The sequence below is a fragment of the Xiphophorus hellerii genome, chromosome 8 (genome assembly GCF_003331165.1).
Source record: "Xiphophorus hellerii strain 12219 chromosome 8, Xiphophorus_hellerii-4.1, whole genome shotgun sequence".
Taxonomy (NCBI): Eukaryota; Metazoa; Chordata; class Actinopteri; order Cyprinodontiformes; family Poeciliidae; genus Xiphophorus; species Xiphophorus hellerii.
The window spans coordinates 19,555,426-19,577,790 of NC_045679.1; the positions used below are offsets into that span (position 1 = coordinate 19,555,426).

Consider the following 22,365-nt stretch of genomic DNA (forward strand, 5'->3'; position numbering starts at 1 on the left):
CTAAATCCCTGACTCTACAGATCCTAGTTGTCAACTTAAATGTGTGAAATTTACAACACTACAATAAAAAAAAGAGCAAATATGTTTGAGGGGTTTTTTTTTTCAGAAGGGCTATAAGAAGACAATCCTAAAGATATCCATGTGTATCGATCTGCTGCAACTGTCAAATGAAGGAATACAGTTCTTCCTTGATATATAATTTCAGCTCCAATTATACGTTAGCAGATGTTCACGCTCCTCACTAATGGGCGTGCAGACCATCCGATTGGCTTTTAATCTGTAACACTGATTACACAAAACAGATGGTTGCTCCCCTCATTAACTTTTTGCTTTTCTCCCACATGATCATTTTAATTAAGAAAAAAAATATTGTCGACTGCATTTTTTTATTACTCTGTATACTCTCATTCAGTAAGATGGTAGTGGTAGAAACCTTTTTAAGATCTGATTCTGACAGAGGCATCAACATTTTTTATAATTATTTAAAATCAAGTCTTGATTCGATTGATACGGTAACGGCTAACCGGTAGTTATTTTTTGGCAAATTCCTAACCAAATTATATTTCAGTCAACCTGATTTTGCAGGACTTATTCACACAAACATCTGCTCTAAGAAATATCAGCTAAAACATTAAACTACTAGTGATTTTATTTTCCAATTATTCATCAGACCTTAGAAGAAAACATCTCTCTTATTAAAGGTTATGATGCTTCATAAGGATTTTAAAAACAATTACTAAAATTGATGAATATATGTGGATAAATATCACACATTTAGGCATGACATTACTCATAATTTGATAACCTTTTGTGAGAATATTACATGATCAGGTGTAACTTAACAAATCTGATTTAATTGCTTTTCTTTAGAACCCATTAAAAAAACCTATATTTAAAAAATAAATATGAATTATGATGCTAGTAATCTATACATTTTATTTTTATACAACGTGCCTGTTATGCAGAGTATCTACATTTTTGCCGTTGTACTTTATGTAACGCTATACTGATAATTATTCAAGCTTTTTGCTGAGGTAGCCAGCCTCTGCAGTCAGCTGCTTGAAATGTTTCAGCTTAAGTTTTAATATATATGGCTACATTAACTCTTGAGGCACTTTGGTGCAAAAAGATTTTTCAAGCTTTATTTTTTAATTCTCTATTTTTCATAGTCATTTTAAAGGCAAGTTGCATGAAACCTGGACAGCGTTTGTTTTTTTCATTCCAGCTTCTCAAATGCCTGACTTTAGGTTTACCGTCAAGTTTAGTCCCACTGATTTTTGTTATAATGACATATTTTTGATATGCCATAGAACTTGCACAACAAGCTTTTAATAAGAATATAAATTAAAGCCTGGACTTTCAAAATAAAGGGCCTTCAGTGGGGTTTTTGCAAATTGACTTGCTCAATGACCTGAACACTTGCAGCCACTATGGAAATGTTCATCAACAAAAGGCAGCACTGCTGTACCTCCAGAGAAAAACTTGAGTCATTCCACTGCTTTCTGTGGCATCTCATTAAAAGAACAATAAACAATAAAAACCACATGAAGGAAAATTTTTGCTGCGTTTCAGAAACCATAACTACAACTAAGCTGTAATATGCCGCGACATCCAGAACTGGCCTGTGGCTATATGTACATATACAGCACTCTGTTGCTCTACACTTCACAGCAAGGCACATCTATAACATCATTGGTTTTCAAAATTGTGGCCCTGAAGAATGCATAATTGGCACTTTCTGCTACCCTAAAAGCAGTGCGTCAAAAAGGCCCAGGAGGATTTTGATTTGTAAAACTTTGAATGTAATATGACTTTATGTCTCTTGTGTCCCCTGTCAGGAAACCAAGATGAAAAACCCACCACTGACCGCAGGAAGGATTTACGCTCCCATTAAAACGTTCTCTTCATGCATCAGCCAGCTTTTCCTCCGCTCACGCGGCTGACTGCTGTCGTTCCCAGATACAGCCACACAGACTGGAAGACGACAGCGTGGACGGAGTGTGAGAGTCTGGAGTAAATTCAAACAGATGAGTCACTTATGAGTGACGGATGACCTAACGATGTCTGGAATGGAGTCGTCCAGCAGACCATGAAGCGAAGTGGACCAGCAGAAAGGGAGAGCGTTCTTTTCTGTACAAGTATTGACTCATTCATTTGTGTTTCCAATGACGAAATAATTCACAGAAGCTGGGAGCTGAGAGGCAGTGACCTAATTCAGGATAAATGACGTCAGTCTGATAAGTCGCCCTCCTCCTTACTAAGTGATGGAACATCATCAGAAATGGATTGTTTTGATTGAGGCTGGAGTGTGTGAGGTTACATGATATTACTGAGAGTGTGAGCTTTGATACTGCACGCAGTTATGTTGAGGCGCGGACTGCTAACTTGGGTGTCCCGTGTGGGGGGCCTGCTGGTGCTCCTCTGCTGCTCCCTCTCACTCCTCTATCTGATGACCTGCAGCCCTCCACATTCCAACAACCCTCCGCTGAGTCACGTTTTACCCCATGCAGGGTCCAACCACCCCAGCCTTGGAGGTACAGGGCCCGTGGTCGGAGCAGGGCCCAGTGGGACAAGAGGAGGAGGAGATGCTTCCCAAAGCCGGGGTCCGCCTGCAGCACACTCTTACCAGATGCTCCTCCAGGAGCGCGAGGAGCAGCACCGCCTCTACATCTCCTCCTTAAAGAAACAGATCGCTCAGCTGAAGGAGGACCTGCAGGAGCGCAGTCTGCAGCTGAAAAGAGTGCAGGAGAGCCTGAAAACGGCTGCAAACGGACCCGCAGAGGGGCAGAACAGGGGCGCTGAATTACAAGGGGCTGGCTTTGGAGAGGTTCAGGGGGCAAAGAGCCAGCAGTCTGACCTGCAAGAGTTCCTTCAAACTCAGCTGTCAAAAGCCGAGATAGGCTCTGGCACCAGGTTGCCCAACGAGTACGCCGTGGTGCCTTTTGAGAGCTTCACCCTGCAGAAGATGTACCAACTGGAAATGGGGCTCACGCGTCACCCAGAGGAGAAACCTGTGAGGAAGGACAAGAGAGATGAGCTGGGAGAGGTGCTGGAGGCGGCTCTGCACAGCCTCAACACACCCTCATCACATCAGGATAACAGGGTGCCAGCAGAAAAGACTCAAACTAGCAAAGTCTACACAACATCTGACTTTGTAGAAGGTAAAACACAGCTGGACTTTGCCTGATGTAGTCGATGTTTATATTCCTGTCCAAAAGAAATCCACCAGTAGCTTTTTTTTTTTTCACATTTTGTCTTTTTATGACCAGAAACGTTAATGTAATTTAAAACCCAAAACCCAAAGCTTATTGGGATGTTATGTTATGTATGAATAACTTTCAATTTTTCAAATGATAATCTGGAAGGTTTGATTTGCATTATAATTTAGCTCGATTGAGTCAATACCTAATAGATAAAAGTAAAGTCACATTTTGCTGCAAATACAGTGACATGTTTTAAGATTTTTCTCGTTTTTTCAGACTGAAAATGTTGCCTTTATTTCGTCGCAAAATAGCTTAAACCCATTTGTGTATGTCATTGTTGAAGTATTGCCACGTATTCTCAGTTAACTGGGCCATTCTGAAGTATGTCTTTATCCTGCAAGTGAATGTCTGCCCCAGTTTTTCGAGTCAACACATTTTCTATCCATCTTCTTAAGGCCTCTTACAAACTTCCCTGCCGACAGCATACAGTACAAATGCATACCACACTTGATTTTCCGCTGACTTTGCACTGATCCAACAAATAAAAACCAAATATAATGCAGTGAAATTTGTAGTTCTGCAATGACTAAACAGAAAAAGTTCAGAAGATATAATAATCTGTGTAGGTCCTGTAAACTCAACTCGCATAGTGTAAGTAAAGAATAGGATTACACTTTGTTTATTTGAAATGTAATGCCTTGCCATTAATCAAAGCCTATCGTTACCTAAGCAATTTGGTTAATAAGTGCTACATGCAGCAGCTGCTGGCTCAGTATGATTTACAAAGCATGGTCATTTGATTTTTATCAGCAGCAACACCACTTATTCTAGAAATCCAAACCAAACTCCACATTTAACAAGCATTAAGTTGGGTATACATTTTAACAAGCAAGCATACTTTTATAGCTTCCTCTTATCATATCCTATTGTCAGAAAGCCAACAGAGAATACTGTCTCTTTGAAGGGGTTTGTGGTGTACGATTGCATGAGCTTTGGTATGAAAGAGGCAACCTGGGAAAAGTAAAATGAGCTTTAACAATTGATTTGTGATGTTGCCGAGTTCAGTATCACCGGACCCCTGTGGACCAATAGCCCACAAACTTCAAATTTTATACTCTGCTGTTTTCTTACTGAACCAGTCCCTAAAGCGAAATGCTGGTAAAAAATATATATATATTTTTTTTTTCATAGCAGCTTCTGTGTAGGGAATGTCTCCATTGGTTGCACCTTATGACGTGCAACAAAAATGATTGATTTTAACGCTCCTTTTTTCCCTACTGTTCTGGCTGTGCAGTGCACACAAAAAGTGTGCTACATAGCATGCTCAACAAAGCCCAAATCCCTTTTCAGAGATAATGTATGTGAGATTTTTTTTTTTAACCTCATTGAATATTTTGTGCTCAAAAATGATTAAAAGCTTCTTGTGACGTTTTCAGATCAAAAGACACATTACTTGACATTTTAGTCACAGTAGCTTTAAATTGTTCCATTTCAGGGCTCTGGAAACGGTATGAAAATCATTTTACTTAGCCACGTTAATGTTGCTTTAATTAGGACACAATGAATCCTGCAGGCTTTGGCTAAAACAGCTGTACTGAAAGCTTTAACTTTTAACTTGATGCCTTCAGATGTGCTTGGGCATTGAGCTGTCAGCATGTCGAATTACGACAGAAAGATGAATCACCAAATGGATGCATGGTTCCTTTGGTAGAAGGATACACAGTCTCAGAAAATGCAAGGTTTCTTTGCTTATGTAAAACGGACACTCGGCTGTACAGCCGTTTAGTCGACGTGAACATCCACATTATGATTTCTCTTTTTAGAAATTTCTGAAGTACTTGTAGGTCAAATTGTTAGATTAACCTAGGGACACTGAGATAGTATTTGACCCAATTTGACTCTTTGGGGTGTCATCAGGACTGTAATAGGTGTGCTGCACCCCACCAGTCAGCAGAAATACGTGCATTAATGGCAGGACACGTCTGAGAGATTTGTTGCTGCACTCACAGCTGCTTTATTTTACTGTCACTGCAGGGATTAACATAAAAGACAAGCAGGAAGTTTTCTGTGCATGATGCATCCTGTGAGTTTAAATGGTTTTCTGTTACTTTTGTGTGTGTGGGTGTGTGTGTGTGTGTACAAAAACAAAAACGTCCTTGTGAAAACTCAGCAGCATGAATGGAGACACGTCAGAGGAAGTAGGGGGTCTTTCAACATGCCCGGGGGTAGATTGGCATTCACTTTGCAAGAATATGGCCAAAGTGCCTCAAAACGAGCTGAGCAATAGGAGTTGAATACATCCAGTCCATCCTGAGTGCCCACACACATTCAAGTGGACATCTGTATCTGTTTGAGATCAGATAACTCAGGAAGCATCTTAGCACAAGAGCTCTGCTTCTTTTTCCTTTTTGTCCCTCTAACTGGCTCTGTATATTCCTGGAAGGTCATAAATCTGAGTGTGTTTGTGCAGAAGTACTGCCAGGATATCCCCTTAGTTTGTGCAGCTCAGCTCAGATCAAAACCGCAGGAAATAAGCACAGCTGCTCTTCATTCAAACTGGAAGTGTGCGACGGCGTGTGCTCGCGTGTGTGTGCCTGTGAGCAGTCAGTGTTATACAGCCATGACTTCAATCAGAATTCTGTTATTTTAAAATAAGTTTATTAGAAATTAGACCTCTTAAACTAGTATTTACCATGTTATATTTGCAATTACCACCATTAGCCAGAATATTAAAGATGTAGCATTCCTGCCTGTAAAAACCATTCCCATTACTGTATTTTATGTTGAATTAGTACACTCTTCTCTTAACTTTGACTAGCTAGGGACTGGTTAGATTAAGTTAAATTCATTAAATTTCCATTTGAGATCAATAAAGTATTTTTGAATTTGAATTACCTGTATCAAGATATATTGAGGTAAATTTTTCATTAGATGCGATTGCAGTTTTCTGCATATTGCAATGCAGGGCTACAAACGGGTAAGCAAGTGGATAAAAATTGTTTTTTTGGAGTTGACCAGCCAGAGACCTTAATATTAATTTCTCTCTGAAGAAACATGTTGGTAAATTTGAAGAATAAAACAAAAAGACTCAAGTTTACTAGCAGGATCATCAACTATGGGATTATAACAGCAGCTGAAAGAAGATAAATACGATTTTCTCTCATTTCATATTGCAAAAAAAACATTAGTTGTCATGATGACATACTCAAAGGTGTGTGGATAATTGTGGTCACAGTAGGAATAATTGTTTTGTATTTTTTAAAGCAATTGTGTTAAGCTTATTTATGTTCCACAGTCACAACATATATTAAGGCACTTTATAGAATAAATAGACTGAGTTTATATACAGAAATATATAATCAATTCAATCCAGATAAAGACATATTTTAACGTCAATTCAATCATGTTGTACCTGTTTAATATTTTTACTCAAGGTTCTAAAAGAATCTCATGTCTAATCGATGCCAAACTCCAAGGTTTTCTAAAAGTGCAAACATTTTCTAATCCAGCACTAGACTGGAGTCGGAATTAGACTCATCAAGAAAAAAACAGAGACATGTTTAGCTTCTTGTTTGCTGATGTCCAACTTTCAGTTTTTAGAAGCTTCTTTCACTTTTGGTACTCCTTCCTCATTTTATAATTTTAACTCCTGAAAAATGCTAAATTCAGTAACTTCCACACTGAAGTGCTGCTGTTGTCAGCACAACCTGGTCGAACTGTATTTACTGATCAGACAGACTTAAGGATGAGCACAAAGTAATCACACTCCGGTAATCACTGGATTTCTTTGCGCATCTCTATTAATATACTCCTGTGTGTGTTTTCAGAATAGCTTCCATGTTGTCTGGAGAGTTGGACCACGCTGCCTGCTTCTTGTGACTTGGCAGTTCTCTGCTAGACATATTTTAATTCTCCCTAATGCCCATCAATTGCATTACATCTTGAAGAAGCAGTTCTTTTCTAAATTGAAGCCAGCCAAGAAGAAGAGACTGGCATCAGCATTTTCCCAGAGATTTAAAGCTGCATTAACAAACCAGTGACTGGAAGCTAAACACAAGCAATAAAGGTTTGCAAAATGAGCCATCCAGCCACTAAGGTCTCCAAAAGAGACAGAAAATTGCTCTGAGACAGAAGACAGGAAGTGAAGGCTTTTACCCTAAATTGTTCGGCAAATGAAAGCTCATCATGTCCCTCTGGGGAAAAGAGGCCCCTGATCACAGGAAGCTTGCCAATTTAACACTTTTTAATTCGGGCTGCTATCAGCGCTGTTTATCTTTCCCCATAGAAACCTCTCTATTGTACTGCTCTTCATATCCATCATCCTTCAATAGTCCTTCATTTTTTACTGGTATGTCATTCTCTTTTCAGTGTTCTGCCCTCCTACTTCCTATCTGATTCACTTCTGTCTGGCCCCACTTCTCATTTTTCTTTATTAGGTTTTGCTTTTCTCTCTTTGCTAAGTGATCTCATCAGGTCAGCTGGCAAGTAAAAAGTCTTTGTAAAGGCAGAAAAATTGGAAAACGGCTTTCCTCATGGGGAGGCAGCTGACGTAAAGCGTGCAACAAGAATGTTGGTACAGATTACAAAAATAGCCTCTCTGTCTGAAAGTGCCTCCGTGTTGCATGTTGTTGCTCTTTGCCCAAAAACAGCAGAGCGACTGGACAATATCTCATGTGTCCTCATTAGATTTGTATGTTTGAAAAAAAAATGTCACAGTATGACAGAATTTACTCATGAAGTCATGGCTGTGGTTTAAAAAAACAACAAAACAAAACTGCATCGTTACTGTCTTTAATTAAGCCAGGCACAAAATAGAATGGTGCTTTTGCTCAATTTTTCCTTCGTTGTGATAATTATTTTCGTCAATAAATTACACATACAGGAAGCCTGTGTATTGCTCCTTAAATGGTGTCACATCTGAAAGGAAATACATTTGTGGTTAGAGCAGCAGAGCTAAATGTATGAATTAACACCTACACAAAAAAAACCCCAAAAAACTTACCAAATCCTGTCTGATGAATTCCAAACAACTTTTGTTTGAGGCAATGTGGTGGTGATCGGTGTAATCTCCTCTACAAAAATAAACCTTGTCATTAATCTCAATCTAGTGAGGTGTTGACAAGTCTCTGTAATCACTAGTGAAAATCAATTTGGTTCCAACACAACCATACTGACTGAAAGCACAAATGCTTTTTGGGGAGTTGGATGTGTCCCACATTAGTGTGTGACTAAATACATTTTAAATATGTTTAAAATCTTTTTCTTTTTTTTGAGGTTAAACAAGACCTCAGTTTTTTCTGTTTCATCCCATTTCATGCAAATTTTGTTGTAAAATGACTGTTTTAGTCAAAGGATTAATATTTTAGAGAAAATTGCCTTTTTTATTGTTGAAAATAAGATATAGAACTGATATAAGTACATGTTCCTTTAATTTGCACATTGACATTATTATCACATTTTATGCATGTTTGGTCATAAGTTTATCTCTTATCCATTAGGCATCAGTCGTACAGAGAGGGACAAAGGGACGCTGTATGAGCTCACCTTCAGAGAGGAGGCGAGTCACGAATTCAGACGTCTGGTCCTCTTCCGACCCTTCGGACCTCTGATGAAGGTCAAAAATGAAAGGATGGACACAACCAATATCATGATTAACATCATCGTCCCGCTCTCGAGACGAGCCGATAAGTTTAAACAGTTCATGTACAACTTCAGGTATGCAGACATTTTTTTATATTGAATTCTTGTCATTACAGCTTTATATAGCAGCCACTGAAACACTGTGAATTATTTGTGAGTTCTCACACCTATTGTAATAAGGAAAATGTGATAAAGTGCACAAACTGTGACACTTACTGTAGAGTCAACAGCCTTTTTTCTGCTTTTTGAAGAAATGTCTTTTAAAATTTCAAATTTAAACCTGGGGTTTTATCATGGGAAATGTATGTGGTGCTTGTGAATGTAAAGGAAGCTGTTGCAGTAAAAAAAAATATTTCCCGTTATATTTTTGTTAAAAAGCTTTCTTCAAAATCTACCAAGTTTTCACTTACAAGAAATTTGGAAAAGGAAACTTTGTATTTTCATAGCCTTAAAAAATTACATATGACTTGCATCCCAAAATACTTCAGATCTAACCATAAACAGATCTTGGGTTGTATGCATATGACAAAATTCTGACAAGTGTTTGATAAAATGTACAGGCAGTAAGCAACAGTGAACAAATAAGCTAACTAACAGTAAAACATGCCTGCTCTTGCTCTGCAGCCCGCTACAATCAGTTGAGGAAACGTCGTCCTTAATGTCTGCGATTTATTGTGCTGCTGCTGCTACTTATCACGCCACTTTTTACATGGTAAATCCTCCTTAGCTGAATCGTTGCAACCCATTAAAATGCCCCCCTGGGCAGACCCGCAGTGGTTGATATACCACATGGCAAAAATTTACTTACTTAAAAGACGTGGAGTTGCTGAGCAAACACGTTCTGCTCATAAAAGTGCAGCAAGGAAAGCAGCGTGTGTCACAGCATGTGTGAATGTTTAGTAATAACTTTTTTTTTTTTTTATCAAAAGGGTATTTATTCACAGACTGGGAGAAAATGCTGCTTCTCTTCCAACATAGGTTAGAAAAACAAGTTGAATATATTTTGCCACTCATTTCAGAAGTGAAACTCTAATATTATAGAGATCCATTGTTCACTCTTCAATTCATAGTTTTTTTTTTTAGCTACGCTTGTAAGTACAAAGGTGCATTAATATTTGGAATATAATCTTTGTATCCCTGACAATAAATAATGTACCACCAGAGTCCTGCAAAAATAGATAAAATATTCACATGAAAAAGGAGGAGCTGTCAAACACCAGCCTATATATTGGCAATAAAACGTTGTGATTCTGGTGGGGGTTTACGAGAATTTATTTTCTACACATGCTTCTGGGGAATTCTTGCTGCACACCTTTATTTTTAACATATCTCCATCGAATTCCTGCAGGCATCTTCACCCAGTTTTGTTTGGCTTGCATGGATGTTTCCTTTGTGAAAACCAGAAGAGAATCTGAGATGTGGCTTTTTGTAAAATACAATTTCTTTTCCCCAGCTAGCTCTTTAAGAAGAACCATAGTTAACAGAATATCTATTTTAGCCTTTGTGCTAATAATATATATTTTTTGTTTGAAGCAAAAGCAACGTACAATCATACAGTATGTGTGAGAAAGGGACTGCTGTAAAACAGGATTTTGTTGAACCTCATTTGAATCTAAGTGGTTCAAAATTTTAAATACTTTGATTGATGAGCCTGAACTAGATACGGTTTCACTTATCAGAGATTCCTGGAAAAGTCTTACGCAAATAAAATGTTAACAGCAGAAACACAAATGTAGCCTTTTCATTACTCTAATGCTCTGCTGTTAAGAACACCTCAGAAGCAGAAGAACCTCAGCTTGCGGTCATGCCTGGATTCAATCATTGCACGCTGAGAACGATTCTTTAAAACAAAGTTTGTCATTTGTATCAGCTTTAAATTATGTTGTGAACAAAAATATAAGCATTACAAAAATCTTTTCTGGGTTGCTCGTGACCTGGATGCATCATCGCTGCCTTATTTGGTATGGATTTTTTTTTTTATCTGAGCTTTAAAAAATCATCCAAATCCAGCCAGCAGATGATTTCTCATGGTGTCTCTAATCCCATGGCTTTGATGTATTTAGATAAATTTTGTTATTTAGTTTCTGTATAGGAAGCAGACTTCCTGATGCTACACCAGAATAACACCCGCCTTGTTAAGCAAACACTTGTCTTTTATCATGCGTATATGATTGATAGTTGAAATGTTACTATAGAAACCACTCCATCTTAAAATAAAAGCTCTACTTTAAAGGCACGACAACTGATTATAAACACAAAGTTTTCTTGCAGTACTTTAACTTCACTTTCTTGCTTCCAGCATAAACTGATCCTTCTGTTCTTATATTGTCTCCTTTTCTGAATTTCATTTATGTTGGCAGACTACCTTAAAGGTGCATTATTGCTGCCAAATATGTGTCAATCTGTATATTAATCTGTACCTCAAAATATAAATGGCAATAAGACTTTGCTCCAAAAAGAGAAAGCAATACTCTGTGTCATCAAGCTACCATTCCTTTATGAATTTGATGGACCTTGAGTTTACACAAACTGCACAATTTCACAATGCTGTCCAGCTTGCAATATCTTTTAAATTCATTTTGAATCTCCTCAAATTTATCAGCTAATCACCCATATGCATACAGTTGCATTTATTTTCACAATGCATATATTTACATTTCTATACAGACAGCCTATATGCTGCTGCTTCATGCAAGTTTACATGTAGATCAGCTTCCAAGCTGCTGCTCTCAGCAAACAGGCTGCATTCAACTCCTGCATTAGTGGAATCGGCTGCTTTAATCTTGGGAGTCCCACTGTAGATTTATTATTGGAGTAATACAATACACTGGATATTCCTTCCCCACTTCCAGCAGCAGGAACAGCCAGCCAAAAAAAATTAATTAATAAATTAAAAAATAAATATATATATATATAATATGAAAAACGATTGCTTAATATGCCTGAGAAGATGTTAAATGTTGCATCAACTGTGGTTGGGTGAGCTGGAATAATGGCTGCCTGCGCATCATTCATCATGTTAAACAGGAGCATTAGGGGCTGGTTTGCGTCTCTGTGCACAGATTAAATGTAAAAGTGCAAAAACCTTACATAATAGATACGTGAATGGGTCGTTGAATATATGCGAGTGGCTTGGTCATGCTTCGACGCATTTTGTGGAAACGGGGATCTCATCTGGCTTCGTCCATTTATTATTTTATTGTTAACTTTGAGTCTACATTGCTTATGCATACTAAATCAATATGTGGCATTATCCATTTTTATTTTATCTCTTCCTACAAAAAATGTCTGGCAACAATTGTTGGCTGTGGGGTGAAATGGGTTAAGAATACTTTATCTTCTTAAAGCGATATGCATAGACTTTTAAAAGTAGAGTCTCAGCCCAGTACTGAAGCTCTTATTCCACTTCTTTTGTTCTGGCAATAGTGAAACGTTGAAGTCTCCTGTATAAACTCTTATGTCACCTTGATTTTCCTTCTTCCTGTCAATCCCCTCGAGTCTCCGCTCAGTTTACATAAAGCTTTCATCCCTAATGTCCCATCCTTTGTGTACAGGGAAGTCTGTGTGCGTCAGGATGGCCAAGTACATCTGACCGTGGTGTATTTTGGGAAAGAGCAGATGAGTGAAGTCCGGAGCACTCTGGAGAACACATCTAGGTGAGTCTGATCTGTAGCCAACTTCAGCCTTTTGAATCACATACTGCAGGGAAACCAACAGAATAAATGCTGCAAAAATCTATGTATTTTTTTATATTTCTTTTGGCCATTTTTCCGCACGTAACCAGAATAATCTCCTCTGTAATCATTCTTCCTGTCGTGACACACAAATGCAAAACATACACACTCCTCCTGGCTCTTCGTCCTGCCACAGCCACTCATGTATCTAATGAATAATGGAGCAGCGTGCCACCCGTACAGAAGAGCTGGAAAGCTTCCAGCCAACACTGATAATTTACAACATGCCTGCAATCATCCCTCACTCACTCAGCGCTTTTTGCACAGATTTCTACACACACACACACACGCACACACACCCGCATGCACAGTCACCACCTAGGGAGACAGTAGCTGTTGGCTGATCGGGAGTCGGGTCCATTGTGAGTTGAAGTGACTGATTCCCTGAGGGGTTTCTATGGTGATGCGGGCACAAAGTTTGCGTGTGGCCTTGAAGCAGTCGGACCATCTCCAGTGTTGCACAACGTCTCATTGTCTCGCTGTCAGTGATTTCTAAAACAGGCAGAGTTAAACTTTCAATAATGAATAAAAAATAAAATAAAAAAACTTGGAAAAAAAAGGTTGAAATGAAGATGGAATCTCTGAAAGGTGGTTTTGGATGAAATGAGATCCTAAAGAGATTTAGGATTGTTCTTGGAGTATAGCAAAAACGCATCAGGGTGTGATCTATCACATCTTGAAATTAAAAAGTAGCATTAATTTGTGATTATTTAGTTATTTTTATTTTTTATAGTATCTGTAGGAAAACAAACGAAACGACAAAACTTACAATCTGAATCAAAAATTTTTTTAGTGGTTTGAAAGAATTACTGTTATTAATTCCACACGTTACAAGTATTACCAAAGTAAAAAAAATGAACATGGTAACAAACAGTTGTTTGTTACCAACATATTTTGTTTGTTTTTATTTGTAAATACTTACTTTAAAAGCAATTTGGATGGTGTTTCCTATAATCAAACCATGACCGCATGAATATCTCCCTAGTATAAAGTTTTCCAGAGGCTGGGTTATTCTTTTTAATGAGAGGAAAATTGTAAAGGGGATTTCCTGCCTTTGGCGAGGACGCAAAGGCTGCTGCATCTACTTGGGGGAAATCTATTTCAAAAGAAGCAATTCGAAACTAATAACCTTTTCGTTTCTACATTTTACCTTCACACAGAATTTTCTTGAACTTTTGACATGGATAAATAAAACTATAGATGGACACATTTTATTTCCCAAGCATAATTTACCCTGCAGCGATGTCGGCATCATTAGAGACGGAGATCTGTTTCTGCAGCTCACTTTTAACAGATTCAGTTCAGCTCCACTAACTGGCTTAGTTTGTTTCTTCTCACAAATAGCCTCAAGCAAGTTGGTCTTTTTTTTTTTTTTTTTTCCCCGTCCTGCAAGATCACATTGCAGTCACACTCTTTGCTTTCAATTAACACAGTTTATGTCTTCACTGTATATTATTTAGACACATAGAAAACATTTTTGATGAACCTGTAAGAAGGCCGGTTCTCACTTTTTAACCTTTTTCTGCCAGACACTTGGGATGCTTGTTAAAAATAGACTGAATCAGAAGCTGTACTTTCAAATATAAGGCTTTGAAATCCGCACTTCAAAGCCTCAGACCCATTCACGGGGAGGGGGGTCCTGTGAGTTTATGAGCCCTATGTGGCTCGGAATAGAGATATAAAACGATGCGAAACAAAGAGGAATAGAAGGTAGGGTTTGAGAGGGAGGGAGACGGTGTGTGAAGAAGAGAGAAACACGAGTCATCTGGTCTAACTGGATACCAGTCAGTCAATACACATAAATAATGTCTGTGTTGTGGACACAGAGAGCAGCTGATGGCTGAAGGGGAAAAACTGAAAGAAACTCAGAGAAGATACCATCATAAGCAATGCTAACATGGAAAAAAAGGATTAAATCCCAAGGATAAAAAAAACAAGGTTTATGTAGAAAACTGGAAAAAGATCAAAGAAAACAATTGCATGACATGGTGAATCATTTCATTTTAAAAATGTCCATGATTTTTTTTTTCTCCTGTTAATAACATGCACCTTATCATTTGTGGCATTTCAGTCACTTCTCGGGTGCCTCAAGTAAATCCTGTGAAGCCCTGAGGACGAATTAACTGGACAGAAGTACAGGGAGCTGATGAATGGATTGAAAGGCACACAAATCGGAGCTGCAAAGTTTTCATTTTCTTTTGCAGATCTGTCAAAAATGCACTGTACAAATTACTCGGTGTCATTAACTTGTGTAACCGTTTTGCCCGAGGCCTCTGCCAGCTTGTGTTCACCCTCCCATTACACGTGTGGTCTACTGATTATCTAGCTCACTAAAATACCAGGTATTTTTGTCTCTGCTGTTGGCTGTTTAGAGAAAAATCACCAGCCTTCATTCGGGTAAATCAGCAATAAAGCATGAGTCACTTTGTTTCCAGGGTTGTGCTGGGTAAAACTCGTGAAGAATCATGCAAAATAAAAAAAATTTGTGAGTGTAAAATTCATCCTTCAGTTAGCTCACAACAAAAATATTATTAAAATGATGATGCTAAGCATTTGCATGGTTTCCTGTTTTGACCTTGCTAACTAACAGACAAATATTCACAACTGAGAATAACTGAAATATTTTGGGCACATGCCGCTGAGCTTCTGGCTCCAGGACGGGACCCTGGTCTCCCCAGTCTGGTGAAGGTTCACCTAAGAGTGTGATCAGTTATTTATTTAAATATTTAACTCTATCTTTAGCTGCTGTCATAATAGACTTGTTTGCATGGACATACAAGCCCTTTTTCACACTTTCTATCAGTGTGACTCGCTAACTTCCTAATTTCCAGAACAGAACCAATTTAAATATTAGTCAAAGACAACACAAGAAAACACAAAATGCAGTTTTTAAATGAAGTTGTTTCTTATTAAGGGAGAAAAAAATCCAAACCTGCATATACTGTACCTGTGTGAAAATGTTATTGCCGCCTAAACATAGTAAGTGGTTGGGCCAACCTCAGCAGTAACAATTGCAATGAAGTGTTTGTGATAACTTGCAATAAGTTTTTTCCAGCTGTGGAGAAATTTTGGCCCCTTCATAATAGCAGAATTGTTGTAATTCAGCCACAAAGAGGTTTTTCAATCATGAACATTCTTTTTAAGGTCATGTCACATAATCACATAACGTCCTGAAGCAGCAAAATAACCCCAGACCATGACACCACCTCCATATGATGCTATTTTCTGTATAGCTTTGTTACTTTTACAGCAGATATAACAGGACACATACCTTTTAAGGAGTTTAGCTTTTGTCTCATCAGTCCTCATCAGTCATCAAAATGTGTTCTGCCCAGTCTCTTTTTATTTTTTTATTTTTATGATGGACGCATAACCTCTGACCTTAACTGAGGCAAGTGAATCCTGCATTTCTTTGAATCTTGTTTTGGGGTCCTTTGTGGCTGGTTTGAACATCCCATAAAGCATTGTTCACTTCACTGACTGTTTTTTTAAATAATTTCTAACTAAAGGAATAAGCACAGCAGAGCAGCATGGTTCAGTTCTTCATTTTGACTACAAGCCAAGCCATTTAATAGGATGCTACAGTATTGATTGTAGAGACATTTGATGTATGAAAAGAAATGAGGACAATGCATTCAATAGATATTGAATGTTTTTTTCTCTTTTTTTCAAACTCGAGCAAAATGATGGCAATGGGATTCCCATTTAAAAACCAATACCACTGTCATTGCTTTTAAAGGAAGCAGGCTCAGTTGGTCTCCAACCAAAAGTGACAGGAATAAACGGAAGCCACAGATTTGGAGCTTACACTGAAGTCTGTTTCATCAACAGGCGTCATGCTTGGAGTCAGTATCCTCCACCCTGTCCTTACCGAGTGTAGCTAACAGGATAAGACCTGCAGCTGAGACATTTTGGGGCAGTTTTTTTCTCAGATTTCTTACTGACACAGTTTCAGCTGAAGCAGGGTGCAGACCATCTTATCTGCAGTAGTGAAAAGGAATGTGTTGGAACAAGCAGAGTTGTGTGTGGGTGACAAAAGATCAAAATAATAAAAGCAACTATGAGAACATGGATTTAAGTAGGGTTACACTGACTTTTGCTGGCTATGCCCTCTTTATATAAGTATCTTTTCGCATTCCGTTTGGGTAACGTGCAAATTCAATCAGTGATTTCATTTTAATAGGATTTCCTTACTAGTTTATGAAAAGGTCAACTACCCAGTTCTTTCAAAAAATAAACCTGGCTTTCAACACCTACTATTGTAAATAATCAGGAATTTATCAGTATCATTCAACAAGTGATGGATTATCCTCGACTGTGTTTGTATTGTAAATATGCACAAGAAATCCCAAGTCCGCCCACTTGTACCTTTTTAAAGCTGTTTGTTTTATTTAATGCTTTCTTGAATTGTTTGCAAACTGAACTATGGTGACAGCCTAAGTAATTATGAAACAGGTACATTTTTGCAGACTTTAGATTTAATATCTCTCCTCATCTCTTGCTTTGTAGGTATGTTTATAGGCTTTCAATAGGTGAAAGACCACAGGACAAAGCAGTAAATCAAAAATAATGTTTCATGAGTGACACTTTCTTTCCAATGTCTAGACAAAACACAGGAAAGAGACAGTGGATTGAGCTGAATGGAGCTTCTTTATTGTCCTCAGTCTTGTCATGCTCACCCACAGACTAATGTTCCATCTGTAAAATACTCCAAGTACAGAGAAAAAGAACAACTTAAATATGAGCAATTAAAAAATTAGGTCAAAGTTTATTTTCCTGAATGACACCTTAGTGATATCTATCTTTTTTCAGCAAATACACAAACGTCAATGAATTTTACTGGAACTTTATTTAATCAATCTACACAAAGTAGTTCCTGTTGGAAAGTGGATAGTTATAATATATGTGAGCTTTATATACTATATGTTTTATTTTACAAATACACCCAAGGGTTATTTGCCTTTAGAAGTTAGCTAAAGAGTTAATGCAGTCCACCTTTGTGTTATTTAATATCAGTAGAAATCCAACTCTTCTGTGAAGGTTTCAAAGGTTTTTTAGAGAAAATGTGATTGAACAACTTCATGAAGACCAAGGTACACAGCAGAAAGGTCAGGGATAAAGTTGTGGAAAATGTTAAAGCAGAACTAGGTTATAAAATAATTTGCTGTGCTTTGCACATCCCATGAGGCACTTTTCAATTCCTGACCTGAAAATGGAAATACCATGGCAAACCTCTAGACCTACAAAGACGTGGCTCACCACCTTAACTGTAAGGCAAAGTAAAATTAATCAAGAAAAGAGGCCAAGCTGCACATTGTGCCTCTGGAGGAGAGTTGTCGTTCGTCCAATGTTTGGGGGATACTTTTCTTAACCAGGACCTGGGAAGCTGGTCAGTGTTGATGAATAGAGATAGATTATGAAAGAAAATTTGTTAGAGACTGCAGAAGACGTGAGGCTGTGGTGGAGGTTCACCAGAAGGTAGGAGGATAATTTTAAAGATGCAGTCAGTCATAATGGAATGGGTTAGATCAAATGTTTTCATGTCTTATAATGCCCCAGTTAGAGTCCAGGATTACTCGTTTAGAATTTGATAAGAGTTTAAAATCCTCCATGTAGCAATTCCCTTTCACTTCACAGTTTATGTATTTCTTTGTGTTCTCCTACCACACAGAATCGGAATAAAATATCTGAAAGTTCATGGTTGCAATGTGGCTGAACGTCAAAAAGGTCAGAGTTTGAATACTATTCCAAGGCACCATAATGCTGACGAAATCCTTGCAGGTGCTCCTCTTAACAGTTTACAGGTTTAGTTGGTCTCTCACTCACTTCCTGTCACATTTAAAGCTGAGACTGAATCAACACATGAATGCAGCTGGAGTTGCGTTAAAGTTGTTTAAAACAAGCAGAGTCATTGTTCTGCAGTTTGCCATCTGTGGCCAGTTTGGTGCCATCTGCACACGGTCCTGCTCTCCTGGGACTCTGTGCAGACACTCAGTCTGTTTGGATTCATGTTGTGCTGACAGATATGGACTCTGTTATCTGTGCTTCAGCCGACTGCACCTCACAGCACACACAGACATGTAGTTACATGCGGACATCATGCGTCTTGAAGTCTGAAGTCATCAGAAAGCTTTGGAATGTGAAGACGGTTGCTCACAAAGTTAAATAAGTGGTAAGGTGCATCATGTTGCTGGTATTTTTTAGGTTTAGAGACATTTGGGATCAAAAGGTTTTGCTGTCGTTTTTCTGGGAGAGGCGGAAAGGTTTGGAATGTGTCAAAGGTGTTTACACATTAGTGCAAGAGGAAAATATTATGCTAATGCACGCTATTCATGGACTTAAAAACCCATACATAGCAGAGGGATGACACTCTGAGTGATTCAAGCTACCTAAAGGGAAAAACTCTTTCCCTTCGTTACAATGAATTCCTCTAAAGAAATCTTTGTAGCTGCTTTTTCCATGCGTTTTATTAGCTACTTGTATGAAAAATGATGATTCCATCTGTTTGTTCTGCCTTAAACTTGGACACGTGAGCCACTTTTTCCTCAGGCTCGGCACCATGTGAAAGATGTCGGGATGTGTGTGTGACCTGCTGTGTGTCGGCGTGGGCACACGCTGGAGTAAAGGATTATTGACTAACAGTGTGAATTGTTATGATCAAAGAAAAAGCCACAGCTGTGTGCAGCTGGATCCAGCTGTTTCTCCTTACTCGCGCCACAGCAATGAAAACCCACAGAGACAGACGGGCTCGTTTTACTGCGGCCCGAATTAGTGATTCCTCTTCAGTCATCTAGATCCAAATCAGCACTGAACTCAAAGATCTCTTTGAGTCTACTAAGTCTAGAAACTGTTTTCCATTTCAAGTCTTCTTTTTTTTTTTTTTTTTTTTTTTTACAATTTAATTATATTGCTCATTGGTGATGCATGTAAATGCTGTTGCACTTGAAAAATATCTCCATGCTTCAGAGATAATCGCATTAATCAGCCACATACAGCAGAAAATCAAGACAGTCTGCGAAAATTTGCGAGAACAATTTTATCCATGCTTTTAAAATACTTGTAAACAGAATTAATAAATACTTTACTGCTACGAACAAAGACTGCTTGGTGTTCAGTTGCAGTTCCATCAAAAAGAGTTTCATCATATGACCAAATGTCTTCTTCTCTACTGACTCACGTGGTGTGTGTGCGTTTTAAAGGGAGACCAGCTTCAAGAACTACACACTGCTTCAGCTGGACGAGGAGTTTTCTCGGGGTCGGGGCCTAGACGTCGGGGCCCGAGCTTGGAAGGGAGGCAATGTTCTGCTTTTCTTCTGTGATGTGGACATCTACTTCACCGCCGACTTCCTCAACACCTGCAGACTCAACACACAGCCAGGTGATGTGCTGCACAAACTCTACAACAGAAAACAAGCTAAAGTCTCTTCTACACTGAAAACATTGCAGCTATTACTTCTGACTAATTGCAGCTTTTGAGACGTATCTGGAATTCACACAATAATCAGAAGCAGTGTGTGTCTGGTTTTACAGATTATGTTTATTTCTCCTCTTAGTCCCACTTGTTGGGACTAACTGGAGGAAAAAGTCAGGTGGTTAAGTATTTAGAGGGCTTTCTAACAGTAAAAGGTGGAGGTATACATCGATAAAACTGTTTTAATAAAACAACATCCTGACAAAACAATCCAAGTGACCCACAGTATCATAGATCATCTACCATACTTCACAGTGAGCATGGGATCCTTTTTCACTTCTCAGCCCTTTGTTTTTCGAAAGTAAAAGTAAAAAAGATTTCCCTAGAATTGACTACACATCTAAAAGTTAACTAGACAGTAAATTCCCTTCATCTTTTCTATCAAATCTTTTCTCCTCAAGCTTTCATTGTCATACCTCCACACTTGAGAGGAATAGATCCCGGCTGCCTGTTGTGTGCAGCACCCTGACAAATCTGGTAATTAACTTTCCACTGGCATTTCTTGTCACTAGCGTATCGTTTTCCGTGATAAGTGCTGCTGTCGGAGAAGAGATGAGGAGTTCAGAAATCCAGGAGGAGCCCGGAATAGAAGCACTTCACATTGTGCTGATATGGTTTTGGTGTAGGGACTCCCTCAGGCCCGAATAGACATTTTAAAGAGGGGACTGCAGATATCTGAGAAAACGGCTTTGACTTGGAAATGTGTAATTGAGGTTAAATTAAAGTTCACATTGGTAATAAATGAATTAAGGGTACATGGTGTGAAATGTGATCAATCACCACATTTGCTCTATGCTTCATTCTGAAATCTCAGTGGTAGTTCCATCCAGCGAAATAATTATTGGGACTAATAAAACTCTAGGTGACTAAATTATCATTAGGATCACCAGCAAATGTCAAACGCTGCTTTGTCCCTGCAGGTAAAAAGGTGTTCTACCCAGTGTTATTCAGCCAGTACAACCCTGCCCTCATTTATGGAAGTCCAGAGCACATCCCACCTGTGGAGCAACAACTGGTAACACATGAATGATCCATACTTTCTCATTTTCCTGACTACTTGTGGAGACGGTTTAGAAATACTTATCCTCTTATGCAGCTAAGTCTCCAAATCCTACTGTGCATGTTTCACAATATGTTTGCAACTCTCCTTCTAGGTGATCAAGAAAGACACGGGCTTTTGGAGGGATTTCGGTTTTGGTATGACCTGCCAATACAGGTCTGACTTTATCAACATAGGTAAGGATTACACAACAGAATTTACATAGCAGTCACACCACTTTACAACGGCTTCAGGAACCCATAATCGGTTCCTCCTGAGGGCTGATTGTCTGAGTAGAGGCGTGACACTGCACAGTAAAAACGGCTTCATCAGATGCGGCAGTAATATCCTCGCTGTTGTCCTAATGGTGCCGCTGCTGAACGGACACGAAAAACAGCAGAGCACTAATGGCTCAGGATTGCATTACTATTCACGATACAGAGCTTTGGTATTATTATATTACCCTGAACGGTAATTTAATGAAGCAGCAACAGTATAGCTCAGAATCTTCCTATGCCCTGTCTGTCTGTCATGAAAAAGTGAGACTCGTATATTACATTGATTCATTACACACAGAGTGATAATTTAATTTAAACGATTACGGTTCACAGCTCATTAAAATCAAAATCCAGTTTATTAAAAGAATGAAATATTGCATAGGACCAATAAGAAACTATTTTTATAAAATAACTAACACCCTACTCAAGAGTATAGCTATGTGCAGTATAGTACATGCATTCAGTATGTAGTTGGGGCTCCTGCTTAAAATGATAAGAACACTTCTGGGGTCTCTAGTTCTGGAGTGACGTAACGCCACCTAATTTACTCGGGACTAATGTCCTGGATAATTCTATGTGTTGAGGCTCTTTATGCACTTTGTCTAGCTTCAGTGTATGCCTTGATATTCTTCCTCAAATTCTTAAATAGGTTTGTCTTCACAAGGTTCTTTTTTGTACCAAAATATTTTCCTTCTACTCGACTTTCCATTCATATGCCTTTTGTGCCTTACCCTCCTTGTGAGGGAAAGCCATGTACCTCTGCTGGAATGTTGTCTGGTTATCAGTTGTCTCTGTGACTGTGAAGGGCATAACATAAGCTTTCTGATTTGTCTTTTTTTTTTTTACATTCGAGAAAAATCTTAATAGATTCAAAGTAATCTTTTAATTCTACGGGAAACTGGATTTTGGGTTTTCATTGCCTGTCAGCCATAATCTTTAAAATGAAAGTTCACTTTTCAAATAAAATTACTGAAATAAATTCATTTTTAGTTGATATGGT

The 22,365-nt window shown here is 38.4% G+C and overlaps 1 protein-coding gene across 1 annotated transcript in view; it reads left to right on the top strand.

The window, feature by feature from the left end:
* The window catches only part of csgalnact1a (chondroitin sulfate N-acetylgalactosaminyltransferase 1a), a 37,682-nt gene that overhangs the window by 10,115 nt on the left and 5,202 nt on the right, over positions 1–22,365 (top strand). Inside the window, exons 2-7 of the mRNA XM_032569908.1 lie at positions 1,839–3,161; positions 8,702–8,918; positions 12,398–12,499; positions 19,777–19,955; positions 20,969–21,063; positions 21,203–21,284. Coding sequence (XP_032425799.1) covers positions 2,363–3,161; positions 8,702–8,918; positions 12,398–12,499; positions 19,777–19,955; positions 20,969–21,063; positions 21,203–21,284 — 1,474 coding nt within the window. The 5' untranslated portion in view covers positions 1,839–2,362. The remainder of the gene's footprint in view (positions 1–1,838; positions 3,162–8,701; positions 8,919–12,397; positions 12,500–19,776; positions 19,956–20,968; positions 21,064–21,202; positions 21,285–22,365) is intronic.